Here is a 19822-nt window from a genome sequence, read left to right on the forward strand (position 1 = left end):
AGCTTATTTCCTCTTCACAAGTACTGACACACTCTGCATGCTGCTGTGGAAGACTCAGCTGTGTCCTGTGCACTGCACGTGTGCTGTCTTAGCTGGACCAGCCCTGAGAGCATCACTCTGCCCTTTACCTTCCAGGTGATTCAAATGAGGCTGTTTAATCGCACCCTAACCATTCCTCTGGTCACAGTGATGGGCATCTGATACAGGCCTGGCCAATCATGACACCCATCTTCTTAAAATTAGGGATTACACCCTGCTTGCTCCCCCAGGGACTAAACTAACTCCTTCTTTGGATACATGGATGCTAAGAGAAAGACCGAGTCTCTCCCTGTGGGGTTTCTAAGCTGGGATGGTAGAAACCCTGAGATGCTGACACTCACCTTCTCCCGGAGAAGAAATGGCTGGCACACAGAAAAACAAACCATGGAATGGAAAAATGATACTGTTTGATCCTCTAGATCTACCCATACTGAAGCTAATTCCCTTTTTGTCTAACCTAATTTGAACTGGGTTTCTTTAACTTGGAACTGAAAGATAATTAGTAAACTGAATATACCTTTAATACAAGGCAGTACAGCCTATAAGCCAAATGCAAGGCCAGGAGCAGGGACTCACACCTATAATCCCAGCACTTTGGGAGGCTAAGGTGAGAGGACTGCTTGAGGCAAGAAGTTCAGACTACCCTGGGCAACATGGCAAGATCCAGTTTCTACAGAAAACAAAAAAATTAGCCAGGCATGATGGCACCTGTCCCACTCAAGAGGCTGAGGCAGGAAGAGAGCTCGTTTAAGCCCAAGAGCTTGAGGTTACATTGAACCACAATTGTACCACTGCACCTGGGCCACAAAGTGAGACCTATCCCGAAAACAAACAAAAATGCAACATACCATTTGTTTTTGTAAATAATGTTTTACTAGAACACAGCCACATCCACTTGTTTATATATCGTTTATGGCTGCCTTGTGCTACCAAAAGCAGAGCTGAAGAGCTGCAACAGAGGACGACCACACAGCTCGCAAAACCGAAAATCTTTACTAGACCATCTTGCCCTTTGCAAAAAAGGTTTTTAAAAAATTTAAAAAAATAAATTTTAATGAAAGAAAAAATGAAAAAAAAAAAAAATTAAAGCCAAGAGGACAAAAAATAAAAGGCAAAAAGAAATATGTTAACCTGAGACACATTTTTAGTGTCTTAGTACACAATTTTATACATGAATCATGCCATTCCCCAATAAATAAAGGGTATTAAATTCTCATTAATCAGGTTGGCCGCAGTGGCTCACATCTGTAATCCTGGCACTTTGGATGCCAAGTTGGGCAGATCAACTTGAGGCCAGGAGTTTAAGACTAGCCTGGCCAACATGGTGAAACCCCACCTCCACTAAAAATACAAAAAATTAGCTGGTGTGGTGGCACGTCCTAGTAATCCCAGCTACTCGGGAGGTTAAGGCAGGAAAATTGCTTGAACCCAGGGAGTTGAGGCTACAGTGAGCCAGAATCATGCTACTGCACTCCAGCATGGGAGACAGAGCAAGACTCTGTCTCCAAAAAAAAACCAAACCAAACAAAAACCAAAATTGTTAACTAGTTTGTTTACCTGAGTTATTATTTAAGAAATGCAAAGATACCTGTATTTCCCGTCCACCTCGGCAGAGAGCTCGCTGCCGGGAAAGTTCATCCAACTGATAATCTAGAAATTCCTTTCTTCTATGCATCTCCTGAACATGAGAAGGTAAGTCTTTTTCTAATAAAAATAACAAATAAAAAATTATATTCTATTCTAATTCTAACCAACACACACATACAGCACAATGAGAAGAAAAACTCAGTTGCCAAAGCCAGACTAATTCTCAAGTCTTCAAATTACCTTTAGTGTCCAAGTCATTTTCCACCAAACAAAACAGAGGAAACACTAGTATAGACCACATTCAGTACTTACTCATTCTGTGGTTTACTTGGCTGTCCAAACTGAACTTTAGAACCTCGTTATTAATAGACTTTTCTGGACCCAGTCGTACTAAATTGATATCTCCACAGTTTCCTGTTGATAAGAATCACATTTAAGGACTAATAAGGACACTGTGGATAAAGCCTGTCTCTATACATAGTATCTATTTCTAAGTAAATATATTAATAATCAGAGAAGGGAGCTAATATGAACTTCCAATTAACTAGATACCAGGGACTACACCACAAACTTCTCATACATTATTTCAGATATTCTTCCTAACAACCCTATAAGGCAAGTACTTATCACTTCTACCTAATAAAAGGCCATCCCAGCACTTTAGGAGGGCCAGGCAGGCGACCACCTGAGGTCAGGAGTTCGAGACCAGCCTACCAATATGGTGAAATACCGTCTCTACTAAAAATACAAAAATTACCTGGGCATGGTAGCATGCACCACCATACAATATACTGCTATGTTTTGAGAGCAAATGAATTTTACGTGTAGGGAATACATATGTAATATATGGAAAAATGTGTGTGATCCCTCAGAATAAAGATGACATGTTCCAGCCTATCTTATACCTTGGTGTGGCCAAAAGAAAATAAGCAGAGGTGCTATTGGCAGGACCTAGAAACTTTCCTTATAACATGGCTAGTATGTTCCCTCTGCCCCTTCTTCATCTTTTCCTCATGCTTGCTGGAGCTGGAGCAGCCATCCTAACCACAGGTGCACTAAAGCATGCAGGCCCCACATGGTGGAGCAACCAGACGGAGCCTGGGTCTCCAAGGACTCTCTAAGGCAGAGTCGTCATACCAGTGACTCTGGTACCAGTCCTGAACTGCCCACCTCTGGGCTCTTGAACAAAAAAAGAGAAGTAAACTTCTATTACATTTAAGCCACTGTATTTGGAGTCTGATAAATCAAATCTTGTTAAAAGGTATCCTTAAGGAAAATTAAATTTGGTAAGAAGATGAGACATATGAGCTTGGCAAAGTAGTCAAATACAAAGCTATAACTATACTACTCAATACGAGTGATATGAAGAGCAAGTGTTAAGGCTAAATAAAATGAAATAATTTCACATCTTCACTTTAGTGCCTTCAATCATCTGTTGTAATGCTCTTCATTATTATGTAAATTCTACTGAAAAAAGTTATCCCTCTGGTATATTTAACATTTCTAAGCTTCAGTTTCCCCACCTATAAAATGCAAATAGTAGGGTTAACACGAAGTTCATGGCATTATTTTGAGAATTACTGACACATAATAAATACTAAGTAATTGTAAACAATCATTATTTTTACCGTTTCAATAAACCTGTGCTTACTCGAACCCTCGTCTTTCACCACCACCTAATACTCTAGGAACCTCATGAACCATCTAAGGTTCTCTTGCCCTGATTCTTCTTCTTTTTTTTTAATGGCAATCTCTGCTTAAGTATGCCCTATCCCTCTACTGGCTGTGGCTAACTCCTAACTGCTTCTTCCTAACCCTCACACAACTGAATCAGAGTCCCTCTGAGGCATCTGAAACACCCCACATTTTAGCCCCACTATGGAACTTATCACTCTGTACTGACCTGTCAACATCCTCACTAGGCTGTGTGTCTCCTTGAAGGCTTCACTGTTGAAACCTCAGTACCTGGCACAGGGTAAATGTTCAATGAAATACTTGCTAAATGAATTCACAATCCACAGATTCAAGTAGAAGCTATTACCAGGACTGGCTTGCTCTTTCCTTTGTCATTCAAAACTGCCCACACTTAACATTGAAAACAAAAACAAATTAAAAATCCACAAAAGTATCATACCTAAAGGATTCTTCTTGTCTTTACATTTTTCTTTGAATTCAAGAATAATTTTTTTCATGAGTTCATCAACAGCCGCGTTGGAAGGTGCACACACGAGGACACGGTTTTGTTTGATTTTGGCATTGGAATTTTCATCTGAATGCCCCTTCCTCTGGTTCTACAATTTGCCACATACACATAACAAACACACACACAAAAAATATGGGTGAGCTCTGTTACATAGCTTTACAGTTTGGCTTTACTTCCATGTATTTTTGAAAGTTCTCATAAAGTTAAAAATAAATAAAAGCATCTACATCTTACACTGATATTAAAATTACTCCAGCATAAAATTCTGTCATAACTGCTCTGAGCTTTACTTTATCATTCACTTAATTTAATCAATACTCAATCCAGGCCAGGCACAGTGGCTCACACCTGTAATCCTAGCACTTAGGGAGGCCAAGACAGGTGGATCACCTGAGGTCAGGAGTTCAAGACCAGCATGGCCAACATGGCGAAACCCTGTCTCTACTAAAAACACAAAAATTAGCTGTGAGTGATGGTGTACAGCTGTAATCCCAGCTACTCGGGAGGCAGAGCCAGGAGAATTGCTTGAACCTGGGAGGCGCACGTTGCAGTGAGCCGAGATTGTGCCACTGCACTCCAGCCTGGGTGACAGCGAGACTCCTGTCTCAAAAAAAAACCCCACAATCCAACCAAATTGTAGCCCAGCATTCACAGCAGTAGATGTGACCTATAATGAAGCCTGACGACGATCAGTCTAGTCTTTACAATTTGTTTTACATAAGATATAGTCTTCTTCCTCTGTTTATCATAACCTTTCCTCCCTCTGCCACCCCTTTCTCTGACACAGTTACACATAACATAAAAAATATGCACAAAGTGAAGAGGAAAAGGCATGTTAATACTTATATACATGTCAGTTAACTCGAGTAAAGTAAAATGATGCATCTAGTTAACAGCATCAGTGCCTTCACCCATACCAACCTCTGTCAGTAGGCGATAAAGGAGGCCAACAATTGTTTTTGATTTTCCTGTTCCAGGTGGTCCATGAATCAGGCAGATTTTGGCAACTGATGGTGAGTGTTTCACCATAGCATATGCAGTTTCTATTGCTTTCTTTTGGTCTTCATTGAAATCTCTTAAGTAGGAAATCTATATAAAAAACACATTTATATAGATTGAAAGTGGAATATGAAAGGAGGACCATGAAAAAGACCTGTTCAAATTTCTTTTAATGTGTCAAAGCTTTGGTTATGGTCAGGCAAGACACAGACACCAAATTGACCTTTAACCTAAAAAAACACATTCACTACGGGAAAGAAAGCTAATTACTTACTAATTACTAATAGTGTCTGAGGCTTCAAGTACTTACAAATACCACAACTGCATTTTTATTTCTTATTCTTATAATCACAACAAACTGCATTCACTAATTTATAACATTTCTTCTATTTACTGTTTTATTCCTTCTTTAGTTAATTTTCTCCTTAGTGAAAACATTCCAAGACTATTTATTTCCTAACACAATGTGTTACAGTGGAAAAAGCATGAATTTCAGGGTCAGATCTGGGTCTAAGCTTCACTTTCACTTACAAGCTAGGTCACTACACTCCTAACCTAAGCCTTGGACTCTGTTACTCATTAAATCTAGGATTTCTTAAAAGATGAGGACACACTGAGATAATGCACATGAAAGCCACAGTATACAAATAATATTAGTTTCCTTTTGCATTTCTGTGTTAATTTCCTAGAGGGTATACACAGCTTCACATGTTCAGATGACAACTTCATCCTTGCATTTCCAACAATAACAGCCAATTCTCCATCAATCATTCAAATGTAAATTTTTAACACCACTAAACCTGAGACTTCTCACCTAATGCACATTAAGTAGGCAGCAGGCTGCTGACCTAACATTTTAATGTTGCTCTTCTAGCACACCTTAGACTCTTACTGTACTGTATCTTTTTCTGCGGTAAGCTGACTAACCTAATTGCATACTTCGCAATTTTAAAGTAATCACTAAACTGTGTTCACCGTGAACATGTCTTTGTTGTAGACATGTAGGAATATGCAGCAGCTAAAAAATATGATGCTTTAACATACTGACATGACACTATCTACTATGATATAATCAACACTCACAATTCTCTCAGATGTTGTAGTTAGTAAATCTTTTGTACAGAAGTCCATAGGGTTTGGATTCAGAACAGCTCTAGCCAGTTGGTTCCGACTACCCAACAGAGACATGGCTTTCAACTTCCTTTGTGTAGTCACCAGAGAACTGATTACAATACAATTCACAAGTTCGTTTAAATTGGCTGGAAAGTTCTCTTGAGTCTGGATGGAAAGGTAACACTCAAATTTTCCATTACGCACTATCATCAAGAAAGAGAAAAGGTAATTTCAGTTATCACTGAATAATGTTGCCTACTTTAAAAGATTATACAGAATTAAGTATTTTTAACATATTTTGGGATATTATTTACATAATTTACCCAATAAATATTTATGGACTGCTTCCTGAAACCAGTAATGCTCTGTCCTCTAGAAGATTACTTTCTAGAAAAGGGAGGCAGACAACCAAATAAATATGTCAGGTGGTACTAAGTGCTATGAAGAAAGCAGACAAAGGGAGAAAGTGATGCGGATGGAGGTGGATAAGCTGGTCCGGGAAGGTCTTCCTGATGAAATATTTGAGCAGAGACTTGAAGTAAGGGAGTATGCACTTAGCAGGGGGTAAACAATGCTATACGCAGAAAATCAGCAACTGCAAAGATCGTAAGAGAGACGTGCCAGGAATATCTTAGAAATAACGAGAAGGCTAATATGGCTAGCAGGAAAAACAGGGAGAGGAACGCTTAGCGACTGAGTAAAATGGGGCTATATTTTATAGGGCTGTGCAGATCACAATAATGATTCTGAATGCTATTCAGGATCAGGTAGGAAGCCATAGGGCACTCTGTGTAGGGAAATAACATGCTCTATCTCACAAACTAAAAGAACCACTCTTACTTACCTCAGAACAAAGAATAACTACAATGAGAGAAGTATAGAAACAAAAAGACCACTTACAAGGTTACTGCAGTAATTTAGGTAAAATTTAATGATAGCTTGGACCAGGATGTAATAGTAGAGGTGGGAACTGGATTTCAGATATATTGGAAAGGAAAAGTCAATCAGATCTGCTGACAAATTAGAAGCGAGGTGTGAGAGAAGTAAGGATCATGGATGACTCCAAGGTTTTTGGCCTACGTAACTGAAAGAATGGAGGCCCCAATTAATAAGATGGGAAAGAATGAAGCAAGTGCAGATGTCAGGCAGAAAATCAGGTGTCAGCTTTTGGACTAGTGGGTTTGAAATGTCGAACACTTTACAAATGGAGATACCAAGAGAGACGGTTTTGATCTATGAGGAGTTCAGGGAAGGAGACTGCCTTAGAACTATAAATTTGGCAAGAGCCAAAAGCACAGAGTAAACCATCAACCCTCATTGCAACTCTTCTAAATTCATCCTACATTCTACAGTATTAAGCCCTGAGCACACAAATAAACATGGTACACCTGCTATAATGCAGTATAATGCTGACACACTTTATTGCTACTTTTAAGATATCATGCAAAAAGGAGACGAAATAATGAAATAATGTTATTCTCTTCATATAACTAAGACTAAGAAACTTACCAATGCCAAAAAGGCAGTTTGGCATAAGAAAAAGAACGTCAAACAAAAGTAGGTTTCAATTCTGGCCTTACCACTTAATACTCATGACAGCCTTGAATAGCTTACTTAACATCCCTGAGCCATGGTTTCTTGATAAGCAAGGAATCATTTCTACTACCTTTTAGGGCTCTGGGGAAGATTATAGGTGTACATAAGACGGACAAGTCTCATTGTCTAGCATACATCAGGTATTTGTTAAATTTAGGCTAACACTTTTGTTATGACATTACCTAGGGAGAGACATATAGTGGATGAAAGTGATATAAGCAGATACTTCAAGCTGCCTTACGGTGAGTTTTTTTTTTTTTTTTTGAGACAGAGTTTCGCTCTTGTTGCCCAGGCTGGAGTGCAATGGCGCGATCTCGGCTCACCACAACCTCCGCCTCCTGGGTTCAGGCAATTCTCCTGCCTCAGCCTCCTGAGTAGCTGGGATTACAGGCATGCGCCACCATGCCCAGCTGATTTTTTGTATTTTTAGTAGAGACGGGGTTTCACCATGTTGACCAGGATGGTCTCAATCTCTTAACCTCGTGATCCACACGCCTCGGCCTCCCAAAGTGCTGGGATTACAGGCGTGAGCCACCGCGGCCGGCCACAGTGAGTTTTATGTTTGGTCATCTCATTAGTGATTGGCCACAAAACCAAGGATGAAATGTAATTTAAGAAACAACAGATGGTTTGCAAACGGTCCACTTTAGAGCAAACGCAATGACAGATAAATGTAACAAAAGGATAGAACATTACAAAAATAAATATGGGATCTTTTCCAGGGAAGTCTAGAAAACCTAGAAAAGAGACTCTGAATGGTAAGTAATCACATAGCAAAAACATGTTTGGTAATGTATATCAAATATACTTGATATACACAATTTAGAAGGAAATTAGAAGATGAGCTTGTATCTGACATTTTCTTGTCCGTGCCTCATTATTTACTTACTGACTGAAGTGCGGCGGAATTTATGAACATAACCACAATGATATTCACGGAGATCTTGCATGTCATTTCCCTCTGTATCTTTCTTCTCTTCATTTATTCTCTCAGGAATTAAAAACACCAAATCGTTTTCCTTTGGATAAAGTTGTTTAGCCAGTTCACATTCTTCCAGATAAACTATGAAACAACAAAAAATCAGAAATTATCTAACTCAAACAATTATTTTAAATAAGGTTAACTTAAATCAAATCCTTGGATTAAGTTCAAAAATACACAGCACTAGTGGACTCTGCATATACTTTAAAATGGTAATCTAATCCAATCAAAATCTTAAAGTATTAAAAAATACCAATTATATAATATAAAGTTTTCTTTAAAACTGCTATAAGGCCAAAGTAGATAAAATCATAATATTGAAAAGTAGCAAATACATTTTTTCCTTTAGGTTTATTCTGGTTTTTAATTGAGATTCTCTCATTTGTTTCCAACTTTCAAAACCCCTAAAGAAAATTCAGAAAGAGATCCAAGTAGTTATACACTACATAATGATGTTTTGGTCAGACCAGCTATACAATAGTGGTCCCGTAAGATTATATTTTTACTGTATCTTTTCTATGTTTAAATACACAAATACCTCCCCATGTTACAATTATCTATAGTATTCAGTACGGTAACATGCTGTACACTTTGGTAGCCTAGGTGTGTGGTAGGCTACATCACCTAGGTTGTTGTAAGTAACTACACTCTTACTTCTTACAATATCAACAGGATAATGAAATTGCCTGACACATTTCTGAGAACATATTCCCATCAAGTGACACAGGACTGTACATACAAGAATTTTGAAACTTCTATGCATTTGAAACAAATTCCAAGTAGGAAAAGGTGGTTGTAAACTAAGTGGGACTAGGAAAACAGAGAAAGCACTGGAATAAAGTTCAGTACCAACTGCTAAATCTAACCCTATACTCTGGAAAATACAAAACACTGCTGAGAGAAACTGAAGACAGCCTAAATAAATAAAGAAATGTACTAAGTTCAAGGCCCAAGGCTCAATACTGTTAAATGTCAGCTCGCCCCAAATTAATCTTTAGAGTCAAAGCAATCCTAGTAAAAATACCAGCGGGCATGTTTATAAATGTTGACAAGTTGATTCAAAACTGATGACAATACAAAGAAACTTCTTTTTACAAAGAACAAAACTGGAAGGCTTAAACTATTCAATTTCAGTATTTTTTATAAAGCAACAATAAGAGACTGTGGTATTGGTGTAAGGCAGCTATACAGATAAAGAAAACAGAACACAGTGTCTAAAAACACACCTGCAATCAAGGTCAACTGATATTCTGATTAACGTGCCAAGTTACTGAATGACAATGAGAAAACTACGTTTTTTAAGAAGGATCACTAAATCTGAGCGCCTATTTTTACAGTGTTTTTATATTTTTTAGAGACTGGGTCTTGTTCTATCTCCCAGAGTGGAGTGCAGTGGCATGATCACAGCTCACTGCAGCCTGGAACACTTGGGCTCAAGCGATCCTCCTTCCTCAGCCTCCCATGTCACTGGGACCACAGGTGTGTATTGTCCATGTTCAGCTATTTTTTTTTACTTTTCTGTAGAGACAGGGTCTTGCTATGTTGCCAGACTGGTCTCAAACTCCTGGCCTCAAGTGATCCTCCTGTTTTGGGCTCCTAAAGTGTTGACATTACAAGCATGAAACACTGCACCTGACTTCTACATTTAAAAAAGCAAAACACCCCTTAATCCTTACATATGTCACATATAAAAATAAAATTGAAATGGTCATCAACACGAACACAAAAATTAAACTACAAAATTTAGAAAAAAAGAGGAGGAGAACTTTGGGAGGCTGAGGCAGGCGGATCACGAGGTCGAGATCGAGACCATCCTGGCCAACAATAGTAAAACCTCGTCTCTACTAAAATATAAAACTTAGCTGGGCGCGGTGACACACGTCTGTAGTCCCAGCTACTCAGGAGGCTGAGGCAGAAGAATTGCTTGAACCTGGGAGGCGGAGGTTGCAGTGAGCTGAGATTGTGCCACTGTACTCCAGCCTAGCGCCTGGTGACATAGCGAGTCTCTGTCTCAAAAAAAAAAAAAAAAAAAAAAAAAAAAAGAAAGGAAAAAAGAAGCAGAAAATTGTGACCATGGGTTAGGTAAATGTTTCTTAGGATACAAAAAGCATAAACCATAAAAGAAAAACACTGATAAACTGGATGCCATCAAAATTAAAACTTTTGCTCTTTGAAAGATACTGTTAGGAAAATTAAAAGGCAGTCCACTGATTAAGAGTAAATGTTTTCAATATATAAAGCTGATAAATAACTTGTCTCCAGAATATAAAAAGAACTGAAAAATGAGAAGTAAAAATAAGACAAACAATCCAACTAAAAATGGAGGAAAGATACATGAAGGGGATATGTACATTGCCAGTAAATGTGTAAAAATATGCTAAACATTGTCAGCCATTCTACAAATGTAAATTAAAGCCACAATGACATACTATACACACCCATTTGAATCATCAAAATTACAAACACCAATGTGCTGGGCACAGTAGCTTACACCTGTAATATCAGCACTTTGGGAAGCCAAGATGGGAGGACTGCTTTGAGACCAGCCTGAGCAATATGACAAGACCTCGTCTATAAAACAACAACAACAACAACAAAACACACCAACAAAACAAAAAGTGGACAAGGAAATGGATCAAGTGGAATGCTCATACAATGCTGGTAGGAATATAAAATGGTACACTTCTTTGAGAAAGTTTAGCAGCTTCTTATAAAGTTAAACATGACAATTCCATTCCTATTTATCCATGAGACTACAGAACATATGTATGTCCATTCAGATTTGTACATTAACGTTTAACAGCCACTTCCTTCATTAATAGCCAAAACTGGATACAACTGAAAGATGAAACAGTAAACAGATAAGTAAGCTTAAAAAAAGAACTATGAGTGCATGGATTGCGTACATGTGTGTTTCAGTCCATTGTAGTCAGCTTCTTCTAGCTGGCTCTGGGGCTGTCTGTTATGACAGGATGTTCCAAGTTCATCATATATATTGTTTCTATTCCATATATAAACTTACAGTTTTCTAAGGAGCCTCGCTATATTTTAGTTGAAAATGGTATTTCAAGACCAATCTGGGCATGCTATATGCTGTTAGCGGGTAATACACCTAAACAAGGATTAGATTGTAAGTAAAAGATAACCCTGTAGGTAAAAGATAACCATGTATATCCAAATAAAAGAAAACTTACTTAGCTCTGTTAATATCAAACTAAATAGACATTAAGGGATAAAGCATTATTATTATTACTATTTTTTTTTTTTGACTCCCAAATCTCTTTTACTGGGGGGAATGGGCCTCTTAGGGGACCTCACTGCACTGCTTGTTCATTGGCACTGCTTCCTGAGTCCTGGGGCTTCATCGTATCAGGCAGCTCGGGCAGGCTGGAGAATGGCTTGATGCACAGGGCCTCAAAGGTGTCATCTGCCCAGAAGGCCAGCCCCATGGTGGCTGGGGCCTGTGGCTGTGCTGTTTGACTGGTGAAGCCACACTCGCCCAGTGTCTTGCCATCATCCAAGAGCTGGTCGTCCTTGTACAGCCGCTGCTTGTTGGGCGGCTGTTTGAGGATGCTCTCAATAATATGCTTCAGCTCGAACACTGTGCTGGACTCCTTGGCGTCCCAAAAGATGGTGATCTTGTGGCGCCAGATCATGAGGAACACGTCTATTGCGGCAGCTGCCTCTCCCCTTGACGTACCAGCATGGCTGCACTCCATCCTGTTCTATTATTATCATTTTTAATACAGAGTCTTGTTCTGTTACCCAGGCTGGAGCACAGTGGCCGATCTCTGCTCACTGCAACCTTTATTTTGCCTCCTGAGTTTAAGCGATTCTCCTGCCTCAGCTCCAAGAGTAGCTAGGATTATAGATGCTTGCCACCATACCCAGCCAATTTTTGTATTTTTAGTAGAGATGGGGTTTTGCCATGTTGGCCAGGCTGGTCTCAAACGCCTGTCCCGGACTCCCAAAGTGCTGGGATTACAGGCATGAGCCACCATGCCGGGCCCAGAAAGTTTTATTTGAGGTAAAAGGGGGGTACTTTGGTTTAACAGAAGATAATGACAATTCTGAATGCATGCACATAATAAAATAGATAAAAAGAGTTGGTCACAGTGGCCGGTGCCTCTGTGGTCCCAGCTATTCATTAGGCTGAAGCAAGATCACTTGAGCCCAGGAGTTTGAGGCTGTAGTGTGTATGATCACACATGTGAATAGTCACTGCACTCCAGCCTAAGCAACATAACAAGACCCTGTCTCTAAATAAATAAATGGAACTGATAGCGCTAGAGTATATTTTACATATATATGACTTTTGAACCATTAAATCAGCAAAGATAAATTTTAAAAAGCAACCCTTAAGAATACAGTTGAGGCCGGGCACGGTGGCTCACCCCTGTAATCCCAGCACCTTTGTGAGGTCGAGGTGGGCGGATCATGAGGTCAAGAGATCGAGACCATCCTGGCCAACACAGTGAAATCCCATCTCTACTAAAAATACAAAAATATTAGCCAGGCATGGTGGCACGCGCCTGTGGTCCCAGCTACTCGGGAAGCTGAGGTGGAAGAATTGCTTGAACCCAGGAGGCGGAGGTTGCAGTGAGCCGAGATTGCACCACTGCACTCCAGCTGGAGACAGAGCAAGACTCTGTCTAAAAAAAAAATACAGTGATACAAGTACTTTTAGAAATAGCAGCCTTGGCTGGGCGCAGTGGCTCATACCTGTAATCCCAGCACTTTGGGAGGCTGAGGTGGGTGGATCACCTGAGGTCAGGAGTTCGAGACCAGCCTGGTCAACATGGTGAACTCCTCTACTAAAAATACAAAATTAGCCGGGTGTGGTGGCACATGCCTGTAATCCCAGTTGCTGGGGAGGCTGAAGCAGGAAAATTGCTTGAACGTAGGAGGTAGAGGTTGCAGTGAGCTGAGATCGCACCACTGCACTCCAGCCTGGGCAACAAGAACAGCCAAAATTCATGAAATTTGTTGTTAGTTGTAGAACTGGCATAGTAGTAACAGTTCTTAAATGATTTTTTATATTGTAAAACAGAGCTAATGTGTAAGAAAGCTGCTGTTAGGAGGCAGAGTTCCCTCATTATGGGAGAAGGGAGTTGCATGGAATGGAGTGAGGTGATGAAGAATCCTGTGGAGTTGGGTTTGCCTTGGAGGAATTAACTTTTTATTTTGAAATAATTTCAGACTTTTAAAAAACATGAGTTCCTATGACCTTCACCAAGCTTCCTCAAATGTTAACATCTTACATAAATACAGAACGATGATCAAAACCAGGGTTTTAAGTTGGTATAAACTAAGAGCTAATTAGACCTTATTCATATCATACCAGTTCTCCCACAAATGTCTATTTTCTGCTCCAGGATCCAATTTAGGATCACAAATCACATTCAGTTGTGATGTCTTCTTAGTTTCCTTCAGTCTAGGACAGGCTGGTCCTCATTCTTCTTTGTCTTTCATGGCCTAAATGTTTTTAAAGAGTACTGTCCAATTACCTTGCAGAATGTCCTTCCGTTTGGGTTTCTCTGATATTTCCTTGTGAGTCAAATTCAGGTTTTGCATTAGAAGTAATGTTGTGCTCTTCTCAGTCTGTCAGATTGGGAGGTACATGACGTTGATAAATCTCATCGCTGGCAGTGCTAACTTCCATCACTTCATTGAGGTGGTGTCTCATGCTTTTCCACTGTTGAGTTAAACTGTTTTTTTTCATTTGTAATAATAGACAGTTTTGTGTCCTTTTCTTTTTTAACAATTCTTTCTATTTCTTTTCATTTTTGAGTCTTTTGTTCAAAATAGGTTTTTACAACCCCAAATGAATGGCTAATATGTTTAGTTCAGTATTCTTTTTTTTTTTTTTTTTTTTTGAGATGGAGTCTCTCTCTGTTGCTCAGGCTGAAGTGCAGTGGTGCAATCTTGGCTCACTTCATCTTTTCCCACCTGGTTCAAGCGATTCTCCTGCCTCAGCCTCCTGAGCAGCTGGGATCACAGGCTTGTGCCACCATGCCCAGCTAATTTTTGTATTTTCAGTAGAGATGGGGTTTTGTCATGTTGGCCAGGCTAATCTTGAACTCTTGACCTCAGGTGATCTGCCCATCTTGGCCTCCCAAAGTGCTGGGATTATAGGCATGAGCCACCACACCTGGCCCACTAGTGCATTAAACTCATTATTTTGAAAAGTGATGAAGATTCAAGTATTTACTCTGCCTTTTCTTTATAAACTATACTAATGAATAACCAAATAGAAGTAGAGAATTTTCTCTTTACAGAAGCATTCAAGCTAACATGAAATGATTAAATTATCACCATTTTGCCTCCTTCACGGAATTAATGACTAAGTACAAACAGCTGTGATTATCAGAAAAAGAAACTAGATATCATGTAGCTGCTGCTGCGGATGGAACATATCACCAACTATAAGACAGCTTTGCCAAAAACAAATAATAAAAATTTAACCTGAGTTGGATCAGTTCTGTAGATCCAACTATCAATTTATAAGAAAAACACAGAGGACAGAGACACATTCTAAATACCACCAAGCAGATGCAATCAGCAAAATCTAGACCATGATCAACTCTACAAAATTAACTCAATTTTTTTCAGCAAAAAAAAATTGTAAGGGAAGAAAACAAGGGAATTCTAGTTCAAAAAGACCTATCAACCAATGTCTTTGGGTGGACTAATCTGGATCTTAAGCTGAAAAAAGGTGTTATAACTGAAAATTTGAACATTGACTGATACGAAGGAATTATTGGTAAGTTTTTAGGTATGATTGTTATTTTTAAGTTCTTTTTTTTTTTTTTTTTTTTTGAGTGGGAGTTTCGCTCTTGTTACCCAGGCTGGAGTGCAACGGCGCAATCTCGGCTCACCGCAACCTCCGCCTCCTGGGTTCAGGCAATTCTCCTGCCTCAGCCTCCTGAGTAGCTGGGATTACAGGCACGCGCCACCATGCCCAGCTGATTTTTTGTATTTTTAGTAGAGACGGGGTTTCACTATGTTGACCAGGATGGTCTCGATCTCTTGACCTCGTGATCCACCCGTCTCAGCCTCCCAAAGTGCTGGGATTACAGGCGTGAGCCACCGTGCCCGGCCTATTTTTAAGTTCTTATTTTTAAGAAATATTCACTAACAAAGTTACAAATGACAAACTAACCAAAGATGATATGTAAAACCTCTTCACAAAAAACTAAAACACTGAAAAAATTTAACCTAAATAATTGAAGACATACAACCTTATTCATAAATTAGAAAGTATTAAAAGATGTCAATTCTTCCCAAATTTCCACTTCTTTTCCTCTAAAATTTATATGGAAATACAAAGGGCCAAGAACAGCCAAGGCACTCAAAAAGTAGAGAAAAGTAGGAGGGCGAGAGGCACCATGGCTCACATCAACACTTTAGGAGGCAAGTCGGGTGGATCACTTGAGGCCAAAAGTTCAAGATCACCCTAGCCAACATGGTGAAACCCGGTCTCTACTAAAAATACAAAAATTTGCTGGGCATAGTGGTACGCACCGGTAGTCCTAGCTACTCAGGAGGCTGAAGCAAGAGAATCGCTTGACCTTGGGAGGTAGAGGTTGCAGTGAGCTGGGATTACACTACTGCACTCCAGTCTGGGTGACAGATCGACACTCCATCTCAAAAAAAAAAAAAAAAAAAATGGTAGGAGGATTTGCTCTACGAGTATTAAAACTTCTTATAAAGCTAGATTAAGTAAACAATGTGATATGAGCACAAGGTTAGGCAAATGATCTAAAGAACAACAGACTGCAGAAGGATACCCAGGCATTAAGTGGACTCTAGACTCATGACAAATATAGCATGTGAAGCACATGTGCAGTGAAGCACAGATGGTCTTTCAACAAATAGTACTGGGATAATTAGACCTCCACTTGGGGGAAAAAAAAATGGAACCCATCCCCCATGCCTCAGTCACAGACAAAACAACAAATGTTCTAGAAAAGGTGTTCCCAGCAGCCGGGTGTGGTGGCTCACACCTGTAATCTCAACACTTTGGGAGGCCTAGGCGGGTGGATCACGAGGTCAAGAGATTGAGACTATCCTGGCCAACATGGTAAAACCCTGTCTCTACTAAAAATATAAAAATTCGCTGGGCAGGGTGGCACATGCCTGTATTCCCAGCCACTTGGGAGGCTGAGGCAGAGAATCACCTGAACCCCGGAGGCAGAGGTTGCAGTGAGCCGAGATCACGCCACCGAAGTACAGCCTGGTGACTGGGTGAGACTTTGTCTCCAAAAAAAAAAAAGAAATTTCCAAAACTCCTCTTTGGGGCTTTGGGGCCCACACATGATGTCTGTTACATGCTCTTCTTTTTATAGAGCTTTAAAAATGTAAAAAAGAAAAAAAAAAAAAAAAAAGAAGTAAAACCAGCTGGGCAAGGTGGGTCACACCTGTAATCCCAGCACTTCAGAAGGTTGATGACACAAGAGGATTACTTCAGACACAGGAGTTTGAGATCAGCCTGGGCAATAGCACAAGACCCCAGCTCTACATTTAAGAAAAAAGTACATGCAGGAACATCCTACTGCAAAAAAAAAAAAAAAAAAAAGAGAGAGAGAAAAAAAGAAATAAGTACATAAAAACCGTACCCTAGGGCAATACAAAAACAACACATGGGGTAGGTGGTTCTGCAAGCTGTAGTTTGCTAATCTTTGTTCTAGAAGGTAAGAGATCCTGATCCATGGGTGATGGGGGTGGGGGCAAAGGAAGGCAAGAGAATGTAACTTGTAATCTGTAACAGAGAAAGATTTCTTATTCTTCATTTAAGAAATGAGACACAAGGCACTAACAATAAAAGACTGATGTATTTGCTATGTTCAAATAAGCAATTCTCAAAAAGGATGAAAAAGGAATTTTTAAGACATCACTAAGAGTTAGAATGCAAGTCAAAGTGAGGAAATGGTTTCTATCCAGATTATATAAACAACTCCTACAAATCAATTTTTAAAAAGACAACAGAAAATGAAGAAAAGCCTTGAACAGGCACTTTCCAAAAGAGGTTACTGAGAGAGCTACTAAATACATGAAAAGATGCCCAATCTCCCTAATGAGGACGTGACAAAAATTCACAAAACACCCTCAATACACACAGCCCGAAAGCTAAAGATCTCGAAACAACCCATACAAAGGTATTGCTGAAGACATGAAACAATGCAGCTTCTCATACACTGCTGCCGGAATATAATTTCGTACAATGAGCTTGGCATTATTTACTGAAGTTGAACTTATACACACCCTAATATTCCACAATCTACTTCTGGATATAAACTAAACAAAAATGCATTCAGAAGAGCACTAAGAGATACATGGATGATCACAGCAGCATTATTAAAACATGCTGTGCAGAAAAGAGTTAACATAGCAGGCCTGCTATTCTTTGAAAGTCCTTGTGAGGCTGCTCCTTGGCTGTTACCTAGGAACTTGGATTTTAGGACAGTTATCATTCCCTGATTAAAAATGGCTCACTGTTATTAAACCATGTGTGCAAATGACATGGTCAGGCAAAACACCTGCTTTCTTTCTGCTTTGTGGCTACTGCATCTAAACGTACGTTTGATGGGTTTGAAGTACGCAGGTCCACTAATTCATAGATTTTAATTCACAGATTTTCTTCCATCTCTGCCACTCCTGAGAGAGCAAGACAAATCCCTCCTCTTGTTCCTCCATCTACTCAGTGTGACTATGACAAAGACCTTTATGATGATCCATTCCACTTAATGAAGAATAAATATATCTTCTCTTCCTTAAGATTTTAGTTTTTCCCTAGCTTTATTATAAGAATATAGTATATAATAGATGTAACATATAATCTACATGTTAATTGACTGTTTATGTTATCAGTAAAGTTTTAAGTTAGCTGGCCAACAGTAAGCTATTAGTAGTTTTTGGAGTCAAATTATAAACAGATTTTTGACTGTGGAAGAGGTTGGCACTCCTAAACCCTACATTGTCCAAGGGTCAATTATATAATAAAACTGTAAATAAGTATAGGGCAGTTTTAAATACATGAAGATTAAAATTATCTTGGCATCAAAAACTGCATGTCAAAAATATAACAGCAGTTGGGAGCAGTGGCACACCCCAGAAGTCCCAGCTACTTGGCGGCTCAGGCAGGAGGTTTGTTTGAGCCCAAGTGTTTGAGGCCAGCATGTGCAACATGATAAGACCCTGTCTGGGGGGGTGGGTGGGGGAGTGGAAGAGCAAATAATGAAATTAGAAAAAAAACTTGTAACAATGCATACAAATTAAAAAGAAAACAATATCCCCTGATAGAATAAAAGGAGGAAGGGCATAAACAGGCAATTACTTCCACAACCCCAAGAATACAAAGAACCAGTAACATTTGGGGACAAAAACTCCAGCTTTAAATGGGATATATTTTTCACATATAGAACTGGGAGGAAAAAAAGGTCTAAATTACTGAACAAGAGAGGTGCACATCCTTATATCTTGATGTCAGAAATGAAAATGGAATTCTTTTTGGTAGGCACAGACAATATGACTTGAAAGTCTTAAAATGCACATATGGTTTGGCCTAGCAAAGGGATTTACTCAGAGTATTTACAATAGTGAAAATTAGAAACAATGTTTATGTCTAAGTAAAATGACTGGTTAAATGAACATGCTTATAACGGGATAACTACAACCATTAAATACTGTACACTGTCATTTAAGAACTCTGAAAAGATAGTCACAATTATTACATGAAAATAAATCAAATATAAACTTCATGAAGGCAGGAAGTTTGCATTTTCTTCACGGCTACATACCCGGCATCAAGAATCATCTACTATCAAATCAATAAAAACAGTATTTGCTGAATAAATGAAAAATGTCACAAAATAAGCAAAATGATCCCACACCACATACACACTCTTGCCCCATATGAGTTAAGTAGAAAGTCTGGCAGTAAGATATACACCAAAATGGTAATGGAATTATCTCTGAATAATGGGAATTGTGGATGATGCCTGTTGGCTGGCTGACACCTAAATGTTTTCCAATGAACATGTAGTACCTTTCCCCAAAAATATACACATGTTCATTTTTTTTCTTAAGCATATCTATAGAGTAGGATGGATGGGGGCTGGGGTTAAAAGACTTAATCATTTTATTTTAAAGAGTTCTGAATGTTTGGTGTATTTATAAATTGGATACAGAGTGGTATGTGGTTCAGATCAATCATGAAATGAAAAGACAGATGCCAGGAAGATTTACTCAGAATCTGTCAAGACTATATTACAGCAACACCCCTACCAATCCCCTCCACTCAC

The 19822-nt window shown here is 39.2% G+C and overlaps 1 protein-coding gene, 1 long non-coding RNA gene and 1 pseudogene across 9 annotated transcripts in view; 1 reads left to right on the forward strand and 2 right to left on the reverse strand.

The window, feature by feature from the left end:
- The window catches only part of SETX (senataxin), an 85191-nt gene that overhangs the window by 24860 nt on the left and 40509 nt on the right, over positions 1–19822 (reverse strand). For all 7 annotated transcript variants that reach the window (XM_032257680.1, XM_032257678.1, XM_032257679.1 and 4 more), the window contains exons 12-17: positions 8427–8600; positions 5912–6144; positions 4751–4918; positions 3761–3917; positions 1939–2040; positions 1628–1743 (exon numbers count right to left, since the gene is read on the reverse strand). In XM_032257680.1, coding sequence (XP_032113571.1) covers positions 1628–1743; positions 1939–2040; positions 3761–3917; positions 4751–4918; positions 5912–6144; positions 8427–8600 — 950 coding nt within the window. The remainder of the gene's footprint in view (positions 1–1627; positions 1744–1938; positions 2041–3760; positions 3918–4750; positions 4919–5911; positions 6145–8426; positions 8601–19822) is intronic.
- On the forward strand, positions 136–18722 carry LOC116536016. Its single transcript, XR_004262436.1, has 2 exons — positions 136–646; positions 18659–18722. It is a non-coding gene; the product is annotated as an uncharacterized LOC116536016 (long non-coding RNA).
- LOC116536015 lies at positions 11775–12272 on the reverse strand (annotated as a pseudogene). The gene has a single exon (XR_004262435.1). The product of XR_004262435.1 is annotated as an elongin-B pseudogene (transcript).

This window comes from Sapajus apella, unplaced genomic scaffold (assembly GCF_009761245.1).
Source record: "Sapajus apella isolate SASKATOON/1434 unplaced genomic scaffold, GSC_monkey_1.0 scaffold97, whole genome shotgun sequence".
Lineage (NCBI taxonomy): Eukaryota > Metazoa > Chordata > Mammalia > Primates > Cebidae > Sapajus > Sapajus apella.